General features: G+C 46.3%; 1 protein-coding gene across 3 annotated transcripts in view; it reads right to left on the bottom strand.

Annotated features, from left to right (window-relative positions):
- CSNK2B (casein kinase 2 beta) overlaps positions 1 to 22,314 on the bottom strand; it is a 113,162-nt gene that overhangs the window by 56,172 nt on the left and 34,676 nt on the right. Inside the window, exon 1 of one of the 3 annotated variants that reach the window (XM_078645997.1) lies at positions 789 to 931. The exons of the other annotated variants lie outside the window; for them this stretch is intronic. Within the exon in view, the coding sequence (XP_078502123.1) occupies positions 789 to 858 (70 nt within the window). The 5' untranslated portion in view covers positions 859 to 931. Of the gene's footprint in view, positions 1 to 788; positions 932 to 22,314 lie in introns of those variants that run through there. 3 annotated transcript variants of the gene reach the window in all.

Here is a 22,314-nt window from a genome sequence, read left to right as displayed (position 1 = left end):
AGTAAGAATTAGATGCAGGGGAAGCAGGCAGACCTCCACAAGGATCATATGGGGCAGTTCCTTCCAAAGTCAAGGACTAAATGAACGACAATATACTGTCTGATACCAGTGAGCCCAACAAACAAACAAGGAGACTAAATCAATTGATATTTCTTCATCTGTTTCTCTATCTTCCTCTCCCGAAAGACAAGGTTTGAGGAAGCACACTTAGCCGATCCCTCAGCTTCAGTGGAATACAACAGAGCAGGTGAAGCTTGAATGATTATACACTGACGTAGAGATTACATACAAAGTGCCTAAAGGGTAATGACTGAATGGGCAAGCACCTGTATGATTCAAGAAAATCCAGAGGCTCAATGAGTACAGAAAAGAACCTCTACTGAACAGGCTCTAGAGGCTCGCAGGGACGCCACAGAAATTACTCTAAATCCTCAGAGGAGACGTGCGTAGATATAGCCAGTAAGATAACTTGTTGCTTTATGTGGCTGACACAAAGATCTGCAATTGGAAAGGTGAGGACATAAGGAGGGGAAACTCAATTTTTTACCTGCTGATGTTGGTAATATGGCCATCAAGAGAAACGTTTGTGGCTTATCGTAATCAAACGCGAAATAGGATACCTTTGAGGTCACAGATTGCAATGCAGTAATATGGAAGACTATTCACATACCTGCCATCCTTCCTCCCAAGGTGGAGGTCTGGCAACCAAAAATAATTACCATTCACAAAACAGCTTGAAGACCAGCAAGAATAAAAGCATACCACAAAAACCAACCAGCCATAGTTACCAGCATGTCTGTTCCGCCAGGAGTAATACCTGGACAAGGAATCACATATCTGGGCCTCCGTTATATTCATGACACGACTGCTGGGAGGTCGCTTCACGTCCTGTCGCTCTGCATCCACTGTTGCTTTGTTGACAGCCCCCTCATTCATTTCCTTCTCACGGAGAAACTGAAGCATCAGGCAACCGAAGCAAAACTCCTCCCGGTGCAGGACAGAGATCAAGCAAGACAGTACTTCAGCAGTCAAACCGGATGAACAGGTGAGTGAAGGGACTCCCTGGAAAGGAATCCTGGCACGGAGCCCAGGGAGAGCTCAGGAATGCCTCAACCCTTGCAGAAGGCATGCACATTCCCGGGAGCCGGCCCTAGGTGACTCAAGAGCAGGTGAATGTCACCAGTCCTCCTTCAATACGTCAAAGGAATTACCACCACCACTCACAATCAAACCCTCTGTCAGGGTTGGGTCACAACAAACAACGAAACCAAGGCATCCTAACACATCCCCGACAAAACCAGCTTTCTCTCGACTTGATGCCCACAAATAAATAAAGTGGACCAACATATAGGTTTTACAAAGCTACGCAAAACAAGACCACATCCAAAAGGGTTATAACCGTCTAGGATTAACTCCCCACAGCACTGGCACGCTCTTCCTAGGGTGGTATGGCATACTGCCAAAGCCCCTCTTCTGTATGTAGTACTAACATGCACCCAGTAGGCGGCGCTGGCTTGGGTGTTCAACATGCACTAGAACTACATCATGTTCCCCACAATGCACTTCTCTCAGAGGAAGAGCACCCCATCTAGCCCTCTTTCAGGCAGGACTCGTGCAGAGTGTTGTGGTGGCACAAGCATGAATCAAGGCACTACACACCAAGAAACTTTATTTCAAGGGTGTGATGAAACCCCTTCAGACAGACTGGAAAACACAGAGCAACAATGCAAAATTGATAACAGCATAGAAGTGTGACCCCTTATCTACTCCAGCCCTTCCCTTACAGCAACAAGATTAAAAAAAAATTCAGCTCACAAAATGAGTTTACCGTAAAGCTTTATAGGCCAACCCAAGGTGTGTGTGCTTATACAGAATAAAAAGCGCAACAAAGTCAGAAACAGCTCAAGGCAGTTAATATCGATGAGACAGTGTAGCTTGTCAAAAACAAACCTCTTTAGCCCCCAGAAGAAGCCTGCATGACAATTTCACAAATTCATGACTAACAAAACCGAGAAAGGGCCTCAACAGTTTTTACACCTACCAGAAGAGGAACACAGGTAAGCCTAGGTAGGTTCTGCACTGCAGATTAACAGAAGGCTTTTGGCTTTGCTAATGGTACAGTATTTTAGCCAGACCTATTGCATTGCAAATGCTGGTTTCCTACGCCACTGCCTGTCCCTTCAATATGTTCTAGTTGACGTGATTCGCTTCTCTCCGTTTATTACTTCAATATGGGGGGGGGGGGGGCGGGTATTGCGATCGCACAAGAGAGGGACAACGTAGCTGAATGGGGAAAGCTGTGCAGACTGTGCATTGAAAAAGACAAGTAAATAAGGGGGGGGGGGGACATAAAACCACATTTAGAGGCAGAGTACCGGGGTCCCCATCTTTCCAGGGAGTGCTTAACTCTAGTTCAAGAGTTATTTAAAGGTGGAAAGTTGAGAAATATTGCTTGGGAGGCTCCCAGATGTGCACAACTCTGGCATATAGTCCTGTCAGCAGAGCCAGCCGGGTACGGCAATCACTCACCTGGGGCTACCCGGGTCTAACTGCAGCAGGCAGGGAAGGGTGACTGGGTGATCCAGGAGATGGGAGGTGCCAGGAGTGAACCACCAAGGGTGGTGTGACCGAGTACTGAATGCTGGATGCGGACACCAACAGGTGCATGAGCATCCTGAGCACAATCTCACAAACAAGCAGGTGTACATACATGATACATCTCGAGACCCACGCATCTCTGATAGCTAACGCTACAGAATGTCCTACAGAATGTCTACTGCTAGGAAGAGATCGGGCGTGTTTCATACACTACAGGCATCTATAGGCGGTACACGGGCAGCCACAAAGGCAATGCAATCCCTGGTATAATACAAACGTTGTTTAACTGATATGGTTCCATCACTGATGGTAAAGGGCGTGAGGTAGTGAGGTGTACTAGAGGCTGGCATCTCTGATATAGAGTGCATGGAAATGAGCCCCGATAGCTGCCAGTACAGTCCGCATCGACGGTTCGCACTCCGTCCGTCCCAACACATTTTGTTCCGGGTCGACCATAATCCCGTCCCCCAGAGGCCCGGTCATCCACGGGGGAACCGGTAAAATTGGGACGGACTGTCACGGAAGGAGACTCAGGGCGCACCAAGACCACAATCCGCGCTCTTCTACCGCAATCGAAGACCCCGACTCAGAACACCGGCGGCGGAAAAACCGGGTCTCCGGGTCAGGGACCTCCGCCCACAGCCACAATCGTGCCTCGTCAACCCTCCGTCGATTGTAGGCCAGATCAACGACCGCCGACAAAATCGGGCTTACAAAGTTCTCCACATCCAGAGACCAGATCCTGTCGATCACCCACGGCCGATGATGTTCAACTGGATCCCGGCTGGGCCAGTACTCGGGTCCCCGGCTCACAAGCTGGTGTAGGCCCCAAACTGAAACTCGAGATAACTCCGTCCACCAAGCTGGTAAAAGTCCCGGGAGCGCTCCAAAGTACAGCACAGCAGTTCACACGCCCGGAGGCAGGGTGTAAATTCAGGATTAGTAGCAGGATCATCCGGCGGGGGACGGAGGTCGGCGGAGCCGGGAGCCTAAGCGGCCATCTTGGTTGCTAGCGTAGCTCCTCCCCCAATTGAGAAATATTTAAATATTTATTGGCCTTCCATCCCAAGTGCATTCAACAACAAAACCGCCTTTCTAGAAAGCCGAAAAATTCTGACTATCACAAACTTCCACAAACTACTCGAACATGCCTACCCAATCCTCTTATTCCTTGACAGGTGGTCCGGGTTGCTATAAAAAGGAGGTGTACTAATAGAACAGAACGACTCCATACAGAAAATATAAAAACTGATGTATGCCAACATAGAAATGCATAAATACTTACTAACAAAGTAAAAAATAAATGTAAAGTAAACAGAATTCCACCAACGTTATACTGTTGAACACAATGCGCAGATGGGGTTAATTTAGTGGGCACTTCACAATAAATATGCAGAGAAGCACCCTGTAGTAGGTATGCGCACTACCAGTACACAAGCACTTAGGAGGCATTCACACAATGTGCACAGAAAAAAACGGTTTGAGTGTGCGCACCACCGCAATATAAAAATAACACCCACTTCTAGATCAGAGTGGTGTGAGCATCACTGAGAAATTAGCACGGTGACAGTGTACAATAACTCCTACCCATTAATGTGCCCTAGACAAGATGGCTCTGACAATTACATACGTGATTACGCACTGCATTGCTGACAAGTGTCTATGTGCAGTGTGTGCTACACATAAAAGCTACCACTCCAAGGATGAACAGAATAGTGATGCCAATGTGCTTGCGTCGGTTGCTCGAGACAAGAGTCAGAACACATGCATATGTGGTTGTTGAGATCCAGACAGACCAGTAACTTCAAATGCCAAAACAGAATACGGTAAACCTCACCTTCAACCGTAACCACCTCTAGAGCAGGACCCAGTGATTGTATTGAGCAACACAATCTAAGGCGAAGGCAAATTTGCTATTTTGGTTGTCACTGGCCAAAACAAAAAATCTGAGTTCTGAACTACCTCAGCACATCGTACATTTTGAAGCTGGCTCCTTGTTGCTAAATCTGTTGCAAAGTGAGGGTATTCACACACAAATGACAGATATAAATTTGAGACAACATTAGCGTAGTAACCCAAGCTAGCCAGTGTCAAACTGACTTGCCTAAAACGCTTCACTCCCCCAGCAACATCGAAACCCAACAACATTCTAATTCCACAAGATAGATTCAATAACACAAAACTGTTTTCGCAATAGATGGTGATGAGGAAATGCAATCCAAGTGCCAACTGCAGAAGAGCAGTGGCTGTATGGCCACTGCAAACTTTTTGCTACTTAATTAAAAAGAAGCATTGGCAAAGCCAACAGGTCTCGCCTATGCAAGAGCTATTGGCTTTACCACTATGTTTTAGCCATGTCGTACACCAGCGTGGCTGCTGTTCAGCATGGCTAAACATTAGTGGCATATAGGAGAATGGAGTGGAGTGACAGTGAATGTCAAGAATTGGAGTGGCATAGTGTGGAGTCACGTACAGTGGCATACACTGGAGTGGCATAGAGAGGACTGTGTATTGTGGAGTGGCATTGAATTCAGAGAACCACTGAATTCAGCAGGCCCGAGTAGAGTGCCACGGTAGAGTGGCATTGAGTGCAGTAGTGTAAGTGGAATAGGGTAGCATAGAATGATGCAGAGTAGAGTACAGTGCCATAGAGAGCAGTGGTATAGAGGGCAGTGGTATAGAGTGGGATAGCATAGAGTGGAGTAGAGTAGCGCGTAGAGTTCAGTGGTGGAGAGTGCAGCGTTGCAGAGTAGAGCGTTAAGTGGAGTAGAGAGCAACTACAGTTGTGCAGAGTGCATTGGCGTAGAGTGTAGTGGTTAAGAATAAAGTAGCCAGAGCGCAGAGTAGAGCGCAGTGGCGCAGAGTAGAGAAGCATAGAGAATTGCATTGCCTAGTGTAATGATTGTTTTGATCATATTAAAGTATTTGTTTCCAACACACTTAATAACAAAAGACTAGCTTCACTTGTGTTCCTAGTTCTGAAATACTTACAGTTCATTTAAATGTTATCATGTGCTAGAAAAAACCTTTTTCCTATCCCTAATATCCAGTAAGATTGCTGCATAAATCCACTCACTGTGATGCCAGAGAAAGGAAAGTACAGAAGCACTCTCGAAAGACAGCACCTGACATTTGACCTCGGTCTTTGACTTCAGAGCAAATGTGACAAGATAAGAACAAGATTTAAAGGACTGTTTACAGAAAGGGAGTTCTTGGAAGAAAACCATAAACACGGTTTAGGCAATGGGAGGGACATACTGAACCTGGGGAGCCTAAAGCAGACCACAAAGCCAATGGTAAACAACCGGCAGAATGCATTCCTAGGTCAACTTTCTGAAAGTCCTAAAGGAATTTTTAGCAAACCAGACAGCTGCGAAGTAACCAGTGGCCACCCACTCAGACTATTCACTACTTTTAACATTCCACCATAAACATGTTAACACAATCTGGATGCGTGCCCAAATTCTACCACAAATCGCTTTTGGGATCAGCAGGCCCATCTTACCCATTGACACAAGGTTCTCAATCTGTTCGGTGGGCTGTGACTGAGTAAGTGCCATCGCCAGGAGCGAGCCGCCTTCCTTCATAAGAGTGTACGCAATGGCTGCTCGCATATATACGGAGACATTGAACAATCCACAACAGGAATGAATATAGATGTGGGTGGATACATTCCTGATCTTTACAGATGAACGTCGCTGTGCGTGAAATCCACTAACACAGTTCCTGCACCCAGAAACCACCAAGATTGGCTCGAGCAGTGATTCACAGGATGTTCCCACACCAATGACCTATCTCAATTCAAGGTTCTGCCTAGTACTGTGAGGTCACTGTAGGAACTTTGAGTTCAGCACTCAAGAAAATTTAAAGTGAACAGGCTATATGGTTAAGAGATATGTTGTGTTATTTTTAAGTATTGCTTGGCAACTGGGGATTCTATGTTGGAATATTGGGTTTAGAATTCAGAGCTTGTATGTGTCACCAGGAGAAAATTGAGCAGAGAAGCTGGACGTGTTGCTGCAAGCTCCAGACAATAAAGTAGTACCTACATTAATCTGTTTATGTGTATTTGTACTCAACAATTTGGCTAAGAGGATGAGAAGCAAGTCATGATTGTAGACTTAAAAATGTTGTGTATTTTAAGAGACAATGGTCTTACAGTTGAATTGTCCAAGTGTAAATTTGCTGAAGAAAGTTTCATACCTAGGTCATGAAATCAGCATTGATGGGGTAAAGCCTAAGGCTACTCTGGTAAATGCCATTAAAGAAGCTCCTACACCTAGCAACAAGGATGAGTTAAGATCCATTTTAGGACTAGTGGAGTATTGCTCCAAATTTGATCCCAATTTTGCTACCAGAAGATTTAATATGCCACAATTGTTAAAAAGTAGAGCCAAATTTGAATGGTCAAAAGGCATGTCAAGAGGAATTTCGTTTCCATTGATAAAGTTCAGACCATAGAAGGTTTTGATCCGCAACTGGATATTTATATCACCACTGATGCAAGCGGAAAAGGATTAGAAGCTGTACTAACGCAAAAGGATACTGTTGGTAAAGAGGTAATTGTTTTGTTTGCATTAAGAGCTTTGACACCCACTGAAGGAAGGTATCCTGCAATTGAAAGAGGCATTAGCTTGTGCTTGGGCCCTGAATCATTTTAGAGCCTTTGTGTGGGGGAAAACGGGTCACTATTTTTTGCTATCACAAACTTGTCAAACTGCTAGCAACAGAAGGTACTGTGAATGCTTCTGCTAGGATGGCTAGACTGTCTAAGCGGATGCAATATATTATTTATAAAGTAGTGTATCTACCTGGTAAGGACAACATATTGGCTGATTGCTTATCAAGATTGACGCTTAAATTTAAAGACTGAAGACGATTGTGACAATTTGTGCATGATGAAGGAGGCTGTGCTGTAAGTAAAGAGGAATGGTCGCTTGAGTGTGGAAAGGATGACATACTTAGGCAAGTTACTCAGTGCATTCAAAATAATTGGGTGAATAAATCCAAATGTAATGAGAAATTGAGACCCTTTTGGGAGGTCAGATCACAAATGAGTATTGAGAATGGCACTGTTCTGAGAGGTGAATGAATTGTACCGCCCACTGGATTGCGGAAAGTCATTAGCCAGTTATGTCATGATGGTCATTTCGGTATTGTATGGTCAAAAAATGTAAGAGATTTGTTTTGGTGGCTTAGTGTTGATGCAGAAGTGGAGAGATATTTGAGAAATTGTAGGAAATGTTCTACAGCGATAAAACATTACAAACGTTATGCCCTTCCATGTTGGAATGTGTACCGCAGCAATGTCTTTGGGATTCTGTGGCCATTGATTTGTTTGGACCTGTTGGGAATGATCAAAAGTATGTTGTTGTCTTACTCAATCTGTTTTCCAAGTGGCCTAGACGGAATACCTTGGTGATTTCGGAATTTTTAGACAATACTTTTGTATCTGGAGGGTTACCTAGGACCATTTTGAGACAATGGTGTTCAGTTTATGTCTAAAGCACCCAAGGATTATTTTTTATAAAAGTTGGCATCATTCAGAAGACTACCTCGATATATAATCCCAGTGGAAATGGTGCTGTGGAAAGGTTTAATCGAGTGATTAAAGGGGTTATTCAATCAGCATGTAATTCAAGGCTTTATTGGTTGATGCATTTGTACAAGGTTGTTTGGGCTTACAGGGTGACTAAGAATGATTGCACTGGTCTCTCACCTTTTGTGAAGAGGGGACGGAAACCTAGAACAAAGTACAAACCTGTTTAGTTATACAAGTCTAATTTGTGTCATTGGCCTTCTTCAGTTCGCAATAAGTTGATGGAACATCATGCCAAAGCTTATTCCGGTGATGAACGGGGAGCCAAACCTGCCTTTGTGGACATTGGTGATTAGGTTCGCATAAAGAAACCTGGGCTGGTTAAAAAGGGTGAAAGTCAATTTTTTGAGCCAGAGAAAGTTGTTGAAGTCCTGAATAATGCTGTTAGAGTCAGAAGTGGTAAAGTGTGGAACATGCATTGTGTTGCTTTAACTTCCAGATTATTTGGAGGTGATCAATCTATGCAGCAAAATATTCCTGGTGATTTTCATTGGTTGGACTTTGACCCTGCCAATGATAGCGAACGCAAGAATGGTGTCAGTGTGCGAATAGACCTTGAAGAGATTGTGGAGAGCACAGTGAAGGTTGAAGGTGCAGGTCCAAGTGGAACTGCTAAGCCTTGTAGTGATGTAAGTCAATCAGATGAAAGTACTGAAGTAACGACATTGGAGCAATTAATTGTTCCTAAAGATAGAGATGAGTGTTGGGAAAAGGACAAGGAAAACTCCAAAATGGATAGAGGATTATGTACTTGATGGTGTTAAAGCCCGGAAACATCAATAGTTCTGGGTAGATTTTATTTTTATTGTATTATGTTTTGATAATTTTTTCATGTTCACTGTTAGACCTGTTAGCCCTTTGGGTGGTCCCTCCTATCTTTTTTTTTCCTTTTCCTCCCCTTTCTGCCTCCTACATTTTATTCCCCCCTTTTCGTCCACCATACTTTTTATTGGTGATGTCCTTAGAGCTCTGGGTGCCTCATTATTTTTACACCATGACGGGGCACAGGTGTTCTATTAAAATGGAGGTGGTAGTGAGGTGATCCTTTACAAAATGGTAGCTTCCAACTGCCAAAGAATTTTACCTCAGGAACTGGCCCATAGACTAGTGAGGGATCTAGAACCTTCTGGCCCATTCTAGTGACCTGGGTCCAGGGGTATATAAGGTTAGCACCTGGGCGGCCATTTGGTGTCATCGGAGAGCTAGCTGGAGTGCAGGCTGAAGCGTCAGGGGAGTGGAACACTTAGGGGGTTGACTTCCTTCAAGGGTTGCGTCCTTTCTGCTGTCATCACCCCCGGCCTTAGACCTGACCGGGTGTAGACACACCTTTATCGAATTCTGCCCTGGGAACTCCACAGAATAGGAGAAACTGACGCTTTTCCTGAATCAAATTAAGTGACTGCTGGGGCTCGTGCTGAGTCAAGAGTACTGCCCCCTTGAGGTCCCTCAGTAAGAAGAGCCGTTCTTTTTTCTTTTTCCGACCCTGAGAAACCCCCCTGTAGAGAAGGAACGGTGAACCTCTGTCACCCCCCCCCCCGTTTCCTGAACGATGAGAAACCTGAAAAGAGCTGTCCCCCTTACCTGCGCTGAGGAGCGCTGTTCGAGAGCCACTTCCCCCCTCCTTCCAGGGACGGGACTGCCGGGGACCTGTTGAGCGCCATCGGAGTTGGAGGTGCCCGGGTGGGAGTTGCACCCCCTTTTGAGATGGGGAGGAGACTGTGTGAGAGGTGCCACAGGAGCCGCTGCTGACAAGCTCCAAGGCGGCCGTATAGCTCCGAGGCGTCACCCTCCCGCGCAGGCCCAGCAGGGATCTAGTCAGCATGGCAGAGGGGCGGCGCCGCAGAACCGCAACTTCCCTCCCGCGCAGGCCCAGTGAAGCGAGGCTTTTACCCCAGAGGCGGAGGAAGTGTCTTGGGGGAGTGATCGTGCTGAGGAGGAGTCAGCTGGAAGGTGAAGGGGTAGCGTCTTCCCTCCGGCGCAGGCCCAGAGAGTAAGTCGGCCTGGCTGGGGAGAGAGCGGACGCTAAGAGAAGAGTCTGCCTGTGGTGAGGTGACGACTCCCGCTGCACGGGTTGGCTGAATTAGGACAAACATCAATTCTGCCATAAGTAAGCTGGGTTCTGGGAGCTGGGGAAGGACATCAAAACGGAGGCATCGCCACAGGGTATAATAAAGGAACTATTTCCTGGAAACCTGAAGGGAACTGACAAATAGGCCAGGAGAGCCTGTACTGGAAAGACTAACATTCTGGAACTAGCGAGCTACCATTAATAGCACTATTGCTGGCTCATTACTCGAGTAAACTGGTAACCAGAACACCACGGGTCATCTACTTAAACGTCTGATCTTGCTGAAATTTAATGTCTGTTCTTATCTGCTTGGCGGGAGTCACCTTAGTGTCCCTGGGAGATCAGGAGATAGTTCCTAAGATCCAGGGGCCCTCAAATACTACCAAGTATGGGCAGTGGGTCACCATCAATGGCCAAAGAGGGGAAGCTCTGAGGGATACAGGTGCCAGATGACTATGGTAAGGAGTCATCTGGTGTCCCCAGAGCAGGTGATTCCACACATACTCCACCCCGCCGCGATGGCTGACGGCAGAATAGGCCACTACCCTGTGGCCGAGGTTCCCTTTGAGTGGGGAGGGGTTGCAGGTCCTCTTCGAGTTGCCGTAAGCCCTGCCGTGCCAGTCGATTGTCTTTTGGGGAATGATATGGAGCACAATGCTTGAAAGGAGGTGGAATACCGGACTCACTCAGATGCTGGGTACACCTGACTGGACCTGTGCCAGCACAAGGTCCGCGACTACCCGGAGGAGTTCGCCAGGGCTGGAGCCTGGAACAAAGGCACAGCCAGCTGCCAAAGAAGGAGAGATCCGGGGACAGGAGATCCCTGCCTCGGCATCCACACCCCGGAGTCCACGGAGGGGGATGTCTCCCTGGAAAACCTACCTATCCCTGCCGAATGGCATGTGGAGGGGGGGCCTACCAGGGAAGAGTTCTGTCAGGGCCAGAAGGAGTGCCCTACCCTTGAGGGTCTGAGGCGTCAGGCCGAAGCCCAGGCATCCGGTAACATTGCAGGGAACTTCCACGTTTACTGGGAGGATGGTCTTCTCTACAGTGAACCCAAGGCACCAGTGCACGGGTCGTCACGGGCCTTGGTAGTCTCCCAACGTTACAGAGCCTTTCTTTTAGAATTGGCTCACGAAATACCCTTGGCAAGATCCCGAGGGATAACAGAGTGCTTTACAATACGATGGGAGGAAGACAAAAACAATGTCTGTAGGCAATATCCAAAAGAGTTGGGGAGAGAAAGAGAATACATTACAGAATACAACTAGGAGGGTAATACAATAAAACAAGTGTAGGCGGGTAAAAAGGGTGAAACACAATGTTCAAGGGGGAGCTATAACAAAAATAAGAACAAAGTCAGCAGGTTCAATGTCAATGGGCCTGTGCGACTAACCCTATTAGGGTATGAATTTGTTCATTAGGAATCTTTTGGCTTCCACTTTGAACGCCGTCAATTGGGCGATTCTGCGAACTTCCTGTGGGAGAGAGTTGCAAATCTTAGTGGCGGCTCCGGAGAAAGCCCGGTGGCAACTTCTCTTTTTATTAAGGATACGTGGTTTCAGGAGGAGGGAAGAGGCACTTCTTGAGGCTCTTACTAAACAGGATAAGGTAAGTTTTTTTGCAAGGTACGTAGGAGTATTTTTTTGCAAGGTATGTAGGAGTATTTAGGTGAAGGGCTTTGTGTGAGAGAACAGCAATCTTTAATTGAATTCGTGCTTTGAAGGGCAGCCAATTGAGGGATTTTAGGACTGGTGATATAAGATCTTTTCGCTTGGAATCCGTAACCAGTCTAGCAGCTGAGTTAAGTGCAGCTCTTAGTGGAGCCAGAAAGTATTTGGGAAGGCCACAGAGGGTAGTACTGCCGCAATCTAAGCTCGGCAAGACAAGCGCTTGAACCACTTGCTTGAAATCATTTGGGGGAAGGAAAGGTTTGATATTTCTTAAAGTTCTCATCAAGTGGTTGGCTCCTTTGCATACATTACTGATGTGACCTTTCATGTTCAAGGTGCTTGTCCATAGTGATACCGAGAGACTTGGCTGCGTCTACGATAAGAGGCGTACAGCTGAAAGCAGTGAAGAGGTCCAACTTGAGGATGAGATTCGGGGTCGGGGGAGGAGGGGAGGAGATGAGTAGGAATTCCGTTTGAGAGGTGTTGAGCAGTAGATGATTCTCCGTTAGCCAGTTTTGAGTAAACATTAAGGTAGTGATAAGTGAGATGGAATCATGCCTTGTGCTAGGGAAGCATTAACAATCCTACTCCATGTGGGTATCAGAGCATTCTTGATTTCTTTGAAAGTAGAATGGGGCAACAGGTCGCTGAAGTAGTTGGAAGAGTTGATATTCTGAAGAATCTTGAAGATATATTCACTAAAGGTGGTAAAGGTGCACCATGATGCACTGTTCTTGGGATTTGAGGAGGTCGATTTAAACCTCACAGAGTAGTCAATGGGTGAGGTAGTAATGGGAGAAGGAAGTAAAGTATTCTTAGCGGCTAGGTCAATGGAGATTGTTCGAGATTTCTCCGTGAAGAAAGAGGCAAGACCGAAGAAGGTGGGTTGCCACCAGGATCAAATTGGTTAGACTAAACGACTGATTGTTGTTTGACCAATTCGAAGAGTTTCTTGGGGCGGTTTGCCGCTTGATCCAATTGGTGTCTAAAGTAAGTCGCCTTAGCACTCTTGATTTGCTTGTTGTATAGGCTCCTGGCATATCTAAGTAGTTTTAGATGGTCCGAGGAGGGATTGACTCGCCATGACCTTTCAAATACCCTAAGGTTGTGGCGTTCTGAGTTTAGGTTTTAATTATACCACGGTTTGGATATTTTTGCTGAGGAATTTTTTTGTTGGAGTGGAGCAATAGTCTCCATGATGTTGGAGGTGGTTGAATTGTAGGCGTTGGTGAGTGATTGTACCTCAAATATATCAGCTTGAGAGGGGAGGGCAGATTTACAATGGGCAGATAGTTCGCCAGAGTTTATAGCTCTTAAGTCCCTTTTCCAGATCTTAGAGGTTGAATCTTTCTCATCAATACTTTCCTGTTGATATCAAAGAGGATGCAGTGGTGATCGGACCAGTCACAAGGGGTGATGGACTCAATGGAGATAGACTGCTCTTTAAAAATAATGAGGTCTAACATGTTATGAGTTGGTTGGATACAGTGCTGAGTAAGATATCAGTTAAGAAAGATTTAATGCAAGATACAGCGGGGTCGTTGGTGTTAGACCAATGGAGGTTGAAATCACCAGGAAATATTTTTGATACCGCTGAGTCAACATTACTAGAGAGAATTTCCATTAGTTGCTCAGTGAAAGGGAGATTGTCGCCCGGGGGTGATGTTGTCAAGTTTGCAGACGCTGGATTTAGCAAAGTTTCAGTAAGGATGAAAATGACTAAATCGTTGTGTTGGATGAGGTCGAAGATATGGGTGGCTGACCTGCAGTTAAGTAGTACACATTTCAGACGGTGTGGATTTGGGGAGGGAGATGACTGGGAGATCATCACAGGTGAGGTTGTTAAAAGCTTATTCCGGTGATGAACGGGGAGCCAAACCTGCCATTGTGGACATTGGTGATTAGGTTCGCATAAAGAAACCTGGGCTGGTTAAAAAGGGTGAAAGTCAATTTTTTGAGCCAGAGAAAGTTGTTGAAGTCCTGAATAATGCTGTTAGAGTCAGAAGTGGTAAAGTGTGGAACATGCATTGTGTTGCTTTAACTTCCAGATTATTTGGAGGTGATCAATCTATGCAGCAAAATATTCCTGGTGATTTTCATTGGTTGGACTTTGACCCTGCCAATGATAGCGAACGCAAGAATGGTGTCAGTGTGCGAATAGACCTTGAAGAGATTGTGGAGAGCACGGTGAAGGTTGAAGGTGCAGGTCCAAGTGGAACTGCTAAGCCTTGTAGTGATGTAAGTCAATCAGATGAAAGTACTGAAGTAACGACATTGGAGCAATTAATTGTTCCTAAAGATAGAGATGAGTGTTGGGAAAAGGACAAGGAAAACTCCAAAATGGATAGAGGATTATGTACTTGATGGTGTTAAAGCCCGGAAACATCAATAGTTCTGGGTAGATTTTATTTTTATTGTATTATGTTTTGATAATTTTTTCATGTTCACTGTTAGACCTGTTAGCCCTTTGGGTGGTCCCTCCTATCTTTTTTTTCCTTTTCCTCCCCTTTCTGCCTCCTACATTTTATTCCCCCCTTTTCGTCCACCATACTTTTTATTGGTGATGTCCTTAGAGCTCTGGGTGCCTCATTATTTTTACACCATGACGGGGCACAGGTGTTCTATTAAAATGGAGGTGGTAGTGAGGTGATCCTTTACAAAATGGTAGCTTCCAACTGCCAAAGAATTTTACCTCAGGAACTGGCCCATAGACTAGTGAGGGATCTAGAACCTTCTGGCCCATTCTAGTGACCTGGGTCCAGGGGTATATAAGGTTAGCACCTGGGCGGCCATTTGGTGTCATCGGAGAGCTAGCTGGAGTGCAGGCTGAAGCGTCAGGGGAGTGGAACACTTAGGGGGTTGACTTCCTTCAAGGGTTGCGTCCTTTCTGCTGTCATCACCCCCGGCCTTAGACCTGACCGGGTGTAGACACACCTTTATCGAATTCTGCCCTGGGAACTCCACAGAATAGGAGAAACTGACGCTTTTCCTGAATCAAATTAAGTGACTGCTGGGGCTCGTGCTGAGTCAAGAGTACTGCCCCCTTGAGGTCCCTCAGTAAGAAGAGCCGTTCTTTTTTCTTTTTCCGACCCTGAGAAACCCCCCTGTAGAGAAGGAACGGTGAACCTCTGTCACCCCCCCCCCCCCCCGTTTCCTGAACGATGAGAAACCTGAAAAGAGCTGTCCCCTTACCTGCGCTGAGGAGCGCTGTTCGAGAGCCACTTCCCCCCTCCTTCCAGGGACGGGACTGCCGGGGACCTGTTGAGCGCCATCGGAGTTGGAGGTGCCCGGGTGGGAGTTGCACCCCCTTTTGAGATGGGGAGGAGACTGTGTGAGAGGTGCCACAGGAGCCGCTGCTGACTAGCTCCAAGGCGGCCGTATAGCTCCGAGGCGTCACCCTCCTGCGCAGGCCCAGCAGGGATCTAGTCAGCGTGGCAGAGGGGCGGCGCCGCAGAACCGCAACTTCCCTCCCGCGCAGGCCCAGTGAAGCGAGGCTTTTACCCCAGAGGCGGAGGAAGTGTCTTGGGGGAGTGATCGTGCTGAGGAGGAGTCAGCTGGAAGGTGAAGGGGTAGCGTCTTCCCTCCGGCGCAGGCCCAGAGAGTAAGTCGGCCTGGCTGGGGAGAGAGCGGACGCTAAGAGAAGAGTCTGCCTGTGGTGAGGTGACGACTCCCGCTGCACGGGTTGGCTGAATTAGGACAAACATCAATTCTGCCATAAGTAAGCTGGGTTCTGGGAGCTGGGGAAGGACATCAAAACAGAGGCATCGCCACAGGGTATAATAAAGGAACTATTTCCTGGAAACCTGAAGGGAACTGACAAATAGGCCAGGAGAGCCTGTACTGGAAAGACTAACATTCTGGAACTAGCGAGCTACCATTAATAGCACTATTGCTGGCTCATTACTCGAGTAAACTGGTAACCAGAACACCACGGGTCATCTACTTAAACGTCTGATCTTGCTGAAATTTAATGTCTGTTCTTATCTGCTTGGCGGGAGTCACCTTAGTGTCCCTGGGAGATCAGGAGATAGTTCCTAAGATCCAGGGGCCCTCAAATACTACCAAGTATGGGCAGTGGGTCACCATCAATGGCCAAAGAGGGGAAGCTCTGAGGGATACAGGTGCCAGTATGACTATGGTAAGGAGTCATCTGGTGTCCCCAGAGCAGGTGATTCCACACATACTCCACCCCGCCGCGATGGCTGACGGCAGAATAGGCCACTACCCTGTGGCCGAGGTTCCCTTTGAGTGGGGAGGGGTTGCAGGTCCTCTTCGAGTTGCCGTAAGCCCTGCCGTGCCAGTCGATTGTCTTTTGGGGAATGATATGGAGCACAATGCTTGAAAGGAGGTGGAATACCGGACTCACTCAGAGATGCTGGGTACACCTGACTGGACCTGTGCCAGCACAAGGTCCGCGACTACCCGGAGGAGTTCGCCAGGGCTGGAGCCTGGAACAAAGGCACAGCCAGCTGCCAAAGAAGGAGAGATCCGGGGACAGGAGATCCCTGCCTCGGCATCCACACCCCGGAGTCCACGGAGGGGGATGTCTCCCTGGAAAACCTACCTATCCCTGCCGAATGGCATGTGGAGGGGGGGCCTACCAGGGAAGAGTTCCGTCAGGGCCAGAAGGAGTGCCCTACCCTTGAGGGTCTGAGGCGTCAGGCCGAAGCCCAGGCATCCGGTAACATTGCAGGGAACTTCCACGTTTACTGGGAGGATGGTCTTCTCTACAGTGAACCCAAGGCACCAGTGCACGGGTCGTCACGGGCCTTGGTAGTCTCCCAACGTTACAGAGCCTTTATTTTAGAATTGGCTCACGAAATACCCTTGGCAAGATCCCGAGGGATAACAGAGTGCTTTACAATACGATGGGAGGAAGACAAAAACAATGTCTGTAGGCAATATCCAAAAGAGTTGGGGAGAGAAAGAGAATACATTACAGAATACAACTAGGAGGGTAATACAATAAAACAAGTGTAGGCGGGTAAAAAGGGTGAAACACAATGTTCAAGGGGGAGCTATAACAAAAATAAGAACAAAGTCAGCAGGTTCAATGTCAATGGGCCTGTGCGACTAACCCTATTAGGGTATGAATTTGTTCATTAGGAATCTTTTGGCTTCCACTTTGAACGCCGTCAATTGGGCGATTCTGCGAACTTCCTGTGGGAGAGAGTTGCAAATCTTAGTGGCGGCTCCGGAGAAAGCCCGGTGGCAACTTCTCTTTTTATTAAGGATACGTGGTTTCAGGAGGAGGGAAGAGGCACTTCTTGAGGCTCTTACTAAACAGGATAAGGTAAGTTTTTTTGCAAGGTACGTAGGAGTATTTTTTTGCAAGGTATGTAGGAGTATTTAGGTGAAGGGCTTTGTGTGAGAGAACAGCAATCTTTAATTGAATTCGTGCTTTGAAGGGCAGCCAATTGAGGGATTTTAGGACTGGTGATATAAGATCTTTTCGCTTGGAATCCGTAACCAGTCTAGCAGCTGAATTAAGTGCAGCTCTTAGTGGAGCCAGAAAGTATTTGGGAAGGCCACAGAGGGTAGTACTGCCGCAATCTAAGCTCGGCAAGACAAGCGCTTGAACCATTTGCTTGAAATCATTTGGGGGAAGGAAAGGTTTGATATTTCTTAAAGTTCTCATCAAGTGGTTGGCTCCTTTGCATACATTACTGATGTGACCTTTCATGTTCAAGGTGCTTGTCCATAGTGATACCGAGAGACTTGGCTGCGTCTACGATAAGAGGCGTACAGCTGAAAGCAGTGAAGAGGTCCAACTTGAGGATGAGATTCGGGGTCGGGGGAGGAGGGGAGGAGATGAGTAGGAATTCCGTTTGAGAGGTGTTGAGCAGTAGATGATTCTCCGTTAGCCAGTTTTGAGTAAACATTAAGGTAGTGATAAGTGAGATGGAATCATGCCTTGTGCTAGGGAAGCATTAACAATCCTACTCCATGTGGGTATCAGAGCATTCTTGATTTCTTTGAAAGTAGAATGGGGCAACAGGTCGCTGAAGTGGTTGGAAGAGTTGATATTCTGAAGAATCTTGAAGATATATTCACTAAAGGTGGTAAAGGTGCACCATGATGCACTGTTCTTGGGATTTGAGGAGGTCGATTTAAACCTCACAGAGTAGTCAATGGGTGAGGTAGTAATGGGAGAAGGAAGTAAAGTATTCTTAGCGGCTAGGTCAATGGAGATTGTTCGAGATTTCTCCGTGAAGAAAGAGGCAAGACCGAAGAAGGTGGGTTGCCACCAGGATCAAATTGGTTAGACTAAACGACTGATTGTTGTTTGACCAATTCGAAGAGTTTCTTGGGGCGGTTTGCCGCTTGATCCAATTGGTGTCTAAAGTAAGTCGCCTTAGCACTCTTGATTTGCTTGTTGTATAGGCTCCTGGCATATCTAAGTAGTTTTAGATGGTCCGAGGAGGGATTGACTCGCCATGACCTTTCAAATACCCTAAGGTTGTGGCGTTCTGAGTTTAGGTTTTAATTATACCACGGTTTGGATATTTTTGCTGAGGAATTTTTTTGTTGGAGTGGAGCAATAGTCTCCATGATGTTGGAGGTGGTTGAATTGTAGGCGTTGGTGAGTGATTGTACCTCAAATATATCAGCTTGAGAGGGGAGGGCAGATTTACAATGGGCAGATAGTTCGCCAGAGTTTATAGCTCTTAAGTCCCTTTTCCAGATCTTAGAGGTTGAATCTTTCTCATCAATACTTTCCTGTTGATATCAAAGAGGATGCAGTGGTGATCGGACCAGTCACAAGGGGTGATGGACTCAATGGAGATAGACTGCTCTTTAAAAATAATGAGGTCTAACATTTCTCCTTTGTTATGAGTTGGTTGGATACAGTGCTGAGTAAGATATCAGTTAAGAAAGATTTAATGCAAGATACAGCGGGGTCGTTGGTGTTAGACCAATGGAGGTTGAAATCACCAGGAAATATTTTTGATACCGCTGAGTCAACATTACTAGAGAGAATTTCCATTAGTTGCTCAGTGAAAGGGAGATTGTCGCCCGGGGGTGATGTTGTCAAGTTTGCAGACGCTGGATTTAGCAAAGTTTCAGTAAGGATGAAAATGACTAAATCGTTGTGTTGGATGAGGTCGAAGATATGGGTGGCTGACCTGCAGTTAAGTAGTACACATTTCAGACGGTGTGGATTTGGGGAGGGAGATGACTGGGAGATCATCACAGGTGAGGTTGTTAGTGTTACTGCAACTAAGATTGCGACGGGGTTCTCTGCACAGGTTAGACGGAATGGAAGGCATTTGTCTCGGAGGGTCTAGGTTAGGTTCTGACATGGTCGTGCTGGAGTTGCGAGACATCTGGATCAACGGTCGAAAGGTGGGACTCAAATCCACTGTGACAGGCGTTAGGTCGTAGGGTAAGTTTGGAAAAGGATGTGTTAGTGTTGAGCGAGTCACGTGGATCAGTGGTCAAAGGTTGGACCTCGTCACCCATGTGACAGGCATTGGCATGGACTAGTGGGATCGATTCAGAAGCGGAGGGACCTGAAGGCTGGACCATGTGATCCATAGTCCTAGATGCCTCACTAGGCCTGCTCGCAGAAGAGAGAAGAGAAATAATCCTAGGGACAAGATCAGTTGATAGGGCTTTCAACTCATGTTTATGTTTGTGACATTTTTAGAGCGCGCAAATACCCGGGGGTGTCTCGGCGCTTGAGTACAGAACCATCACTGAGGTGGTAAGTTATACTGGGAAGAGACATGTTTTTAGTTTTTTCCTGAAGCTGAGGAGGGTCGGGCGGTTTTGATGTGGAGGGGCAGTGTGTTCCAAAGTTTGGAAGATGAGATAGTGAAACACCTGTCACCCCAGTTGACCTTTTTTGTTCGAGGGACTTTCAGCAAATGTGCAGAGCAGGAGCGGAGTGTTCTTGGGTACTCGAGCGGGCGGAAAGCTGCTCTGAGGAACTGTGGACCCACGTTGTTGACAGCCTTGTAGGTGATACACAGGGCCTTAAATATTGTCCGGCTCCTGACAGGGAGCCAGTGTAGTTGGCGGATGTGAGAGGAAATGGATGTGAATTTGGGGACGTTTAAGAGGACTCTGGCCGAGGCGTTCTGGACTAGTTGGAGTTGGTTGATGACTTTTTTCTGAGCGTTCAAGAAAAGGGCATTACAGTAATCAGTTTTGGAAAAAAACAGTGTACTAATCAAGGTTCTACCGGCTGATGGTGGAAGGTAAGGGAGCAGTTTTTTAATTCTTTTTAGGATGTAAAAAGATGAAGAGACCACTGAATTGACATGATGCTGAAATGTCAGTTTGTCATCAAAGATGACTCCAAGGTTGCGGACCTTGGTGACAGGTTGAGGGGGGTCTCCTAACTCTGATGGCCACCAGCACTGGGACCAGATGGGGTCCAGCCTCCCGAATGTCATCACCTCTGTTTTATCAGAGTTTAGTTTGAGACAATTAGAGGACATCCAGGAGCTGATAGCCCTCATTCCCATTTGGAAGTTTGCTGCCACTGATGTACCGTTATTATGTACAGAGAGCACAAGTTGGGGATCATCAGCGTAGGTTGTCAGGGCAATTCCATAGGATTTTATTACTCTCGCTAAGTCCGAAACATAAATGTTGAATAGTGTCGGACTTAGCGAGGAGCCCTGTGGGATGCCACAAGGGAGAGTGAAAGTCTGGGAAGTGAAGTGGGCTATTTTTACTGTTTGTGTACGATCAGCTAGGAAGGATGCGAGAAGGTCTTTCGCTTTGTTTTTGACTCCTATAGCTGAGACACGGTCGATCAAGATGGCATGATCGACCGTGTCAAAAGCCGCAGAAGGATCCAATAGTATCATGTAGTTCAGAGGAGAGAATGTGTAGCTGTAGAGAGATATCAAGACGTGAAGTCAGGTCAGAGTGTTGGGCGAAGGGAGGCGGGAAGAACGTTGTACTCAACAAGGTAGCATTCTTTTATCAGAGCTCAGCACCGTGATAAATAATAAAACTTGTCATACTGAAGGAGGCATCAAGACTTGCAGGTACTCAGGGAGTACTTGAATGGCAACTGAACATAACATGTGATGAAGGGTCAACTTGCAACAACTCTGGGCTCCTTTTACAACTACATAACAGAATCTGAGCGCAAAGGCTGTGGGTTTAGCTTTTACCGATGCACCTCTACAAAGTTTCATACAAAACAAAGCACAAAAGATGTACACTTTTCCACCTTAATTGATTGCAGCTGGCCAGTGGTGTAGGGCTAAATAAGCGTCAATAGCTTAGTCTGTTCGACTGTAGAGTTACCATTCGTCATGCACGTTTAGATACTGTGGCTTCTTGCGACACACTACTCGGGCCTTACAAATGTGTTTCTCTGACTGAATAGAGTTAGAATGCAGGACATAATACATTATTCCAAGCTAGGTAAATTTGAGGAGTGAGAAGGCAGTGAGTGGAGAGTGAGACTGATTGAGAATTTTCCCATGGGTGAAAGGATTCCACCAGGGAAGAAGAGAGAGGACAGTAGCATCCTTTGGTGAAATATCACTTCACAAGTCATCATTTGTCCCCTAGGCATCCATACAAAAGGCGCAAAGTCTGCCAATATGCCTTTAAAAGCACATGCTTACATTACCTGGGGCTCCAGGCCTTGCACTGGGTGGTAATAAATGATACACATAAGGAGAAGGTTTAAGTGAAAAGGGCTCTTTCTGACCCAGCTTAATAAACCAGCACTGGCAAAGCTAATAGGTCACGCCTGTGTGAGATTTATTGGCTTTGTCGTTCTTTTTGACCATGCTGTACAGCAAAGAGGAAGATAAAAAGCATTAAGGTGCAGTCAACGCTGGCCACATAGGGTTTTTCATTTTATTATTTTGTTTTCCAATCATGCTTCTGTATCACATGGCTAAAAAAAAACAAATAGCTCTTGGGTATGCAAAAACGCGGATGGACATAAAGGAATAAATGCCCAATCAATAATAGACTTCACAATTCTGTCTTTACCCTTACTGAATAAAGTGAGGAAATTCACGATTAAGTTTACAACACAAAGTGACCGTTCACAACAGCATTTGGAAATAATCAATTTTAATAAACATCAGGAAGCACCCACGAAGATAGGTAATCTATCAACAACTAATTTGAAGCGTATATGGTGTTCGGGAGGTAATCTAGTGGAGATAAAGCTAGCTAAGGAGGTAATAGAATCAAATACAGCTACATAAAACAACCAAGTTGAAAACTGGACAACTTTTACTACAAAGTTCCTGAGGCTCGCACCGAAACAGGAGCACATAAAATACAAAAGAAGTAGGGAGACGGCGAAACTGTCAAATAATGCATTAACAAAGGAAAGAAATTAGGAAGGCGGTTAGAAAGAACAAGATAAACAACAATGCGACTCCATG

Source organism: Lissotriton helveticus, chromosome 5_1 (assembly GCF_964261635.1).
Source record: "Lissotriton helveticus chromosome 5_1, aLisHel1.1, whole genome shotgun sequence".
In the NCBI taxonomy this organism is placed as follows: domain Eukaryota; kingdom Metazoa; phylum Chordata; class Amphibia; order Caudata; family Salamandridae; genus Lissotriton; species Lissotriton helveticus.
Note: the sequence above shows the minus strand (reverse complement) of the source record. Positions and strands in the feature narration are given on the sequence as shown.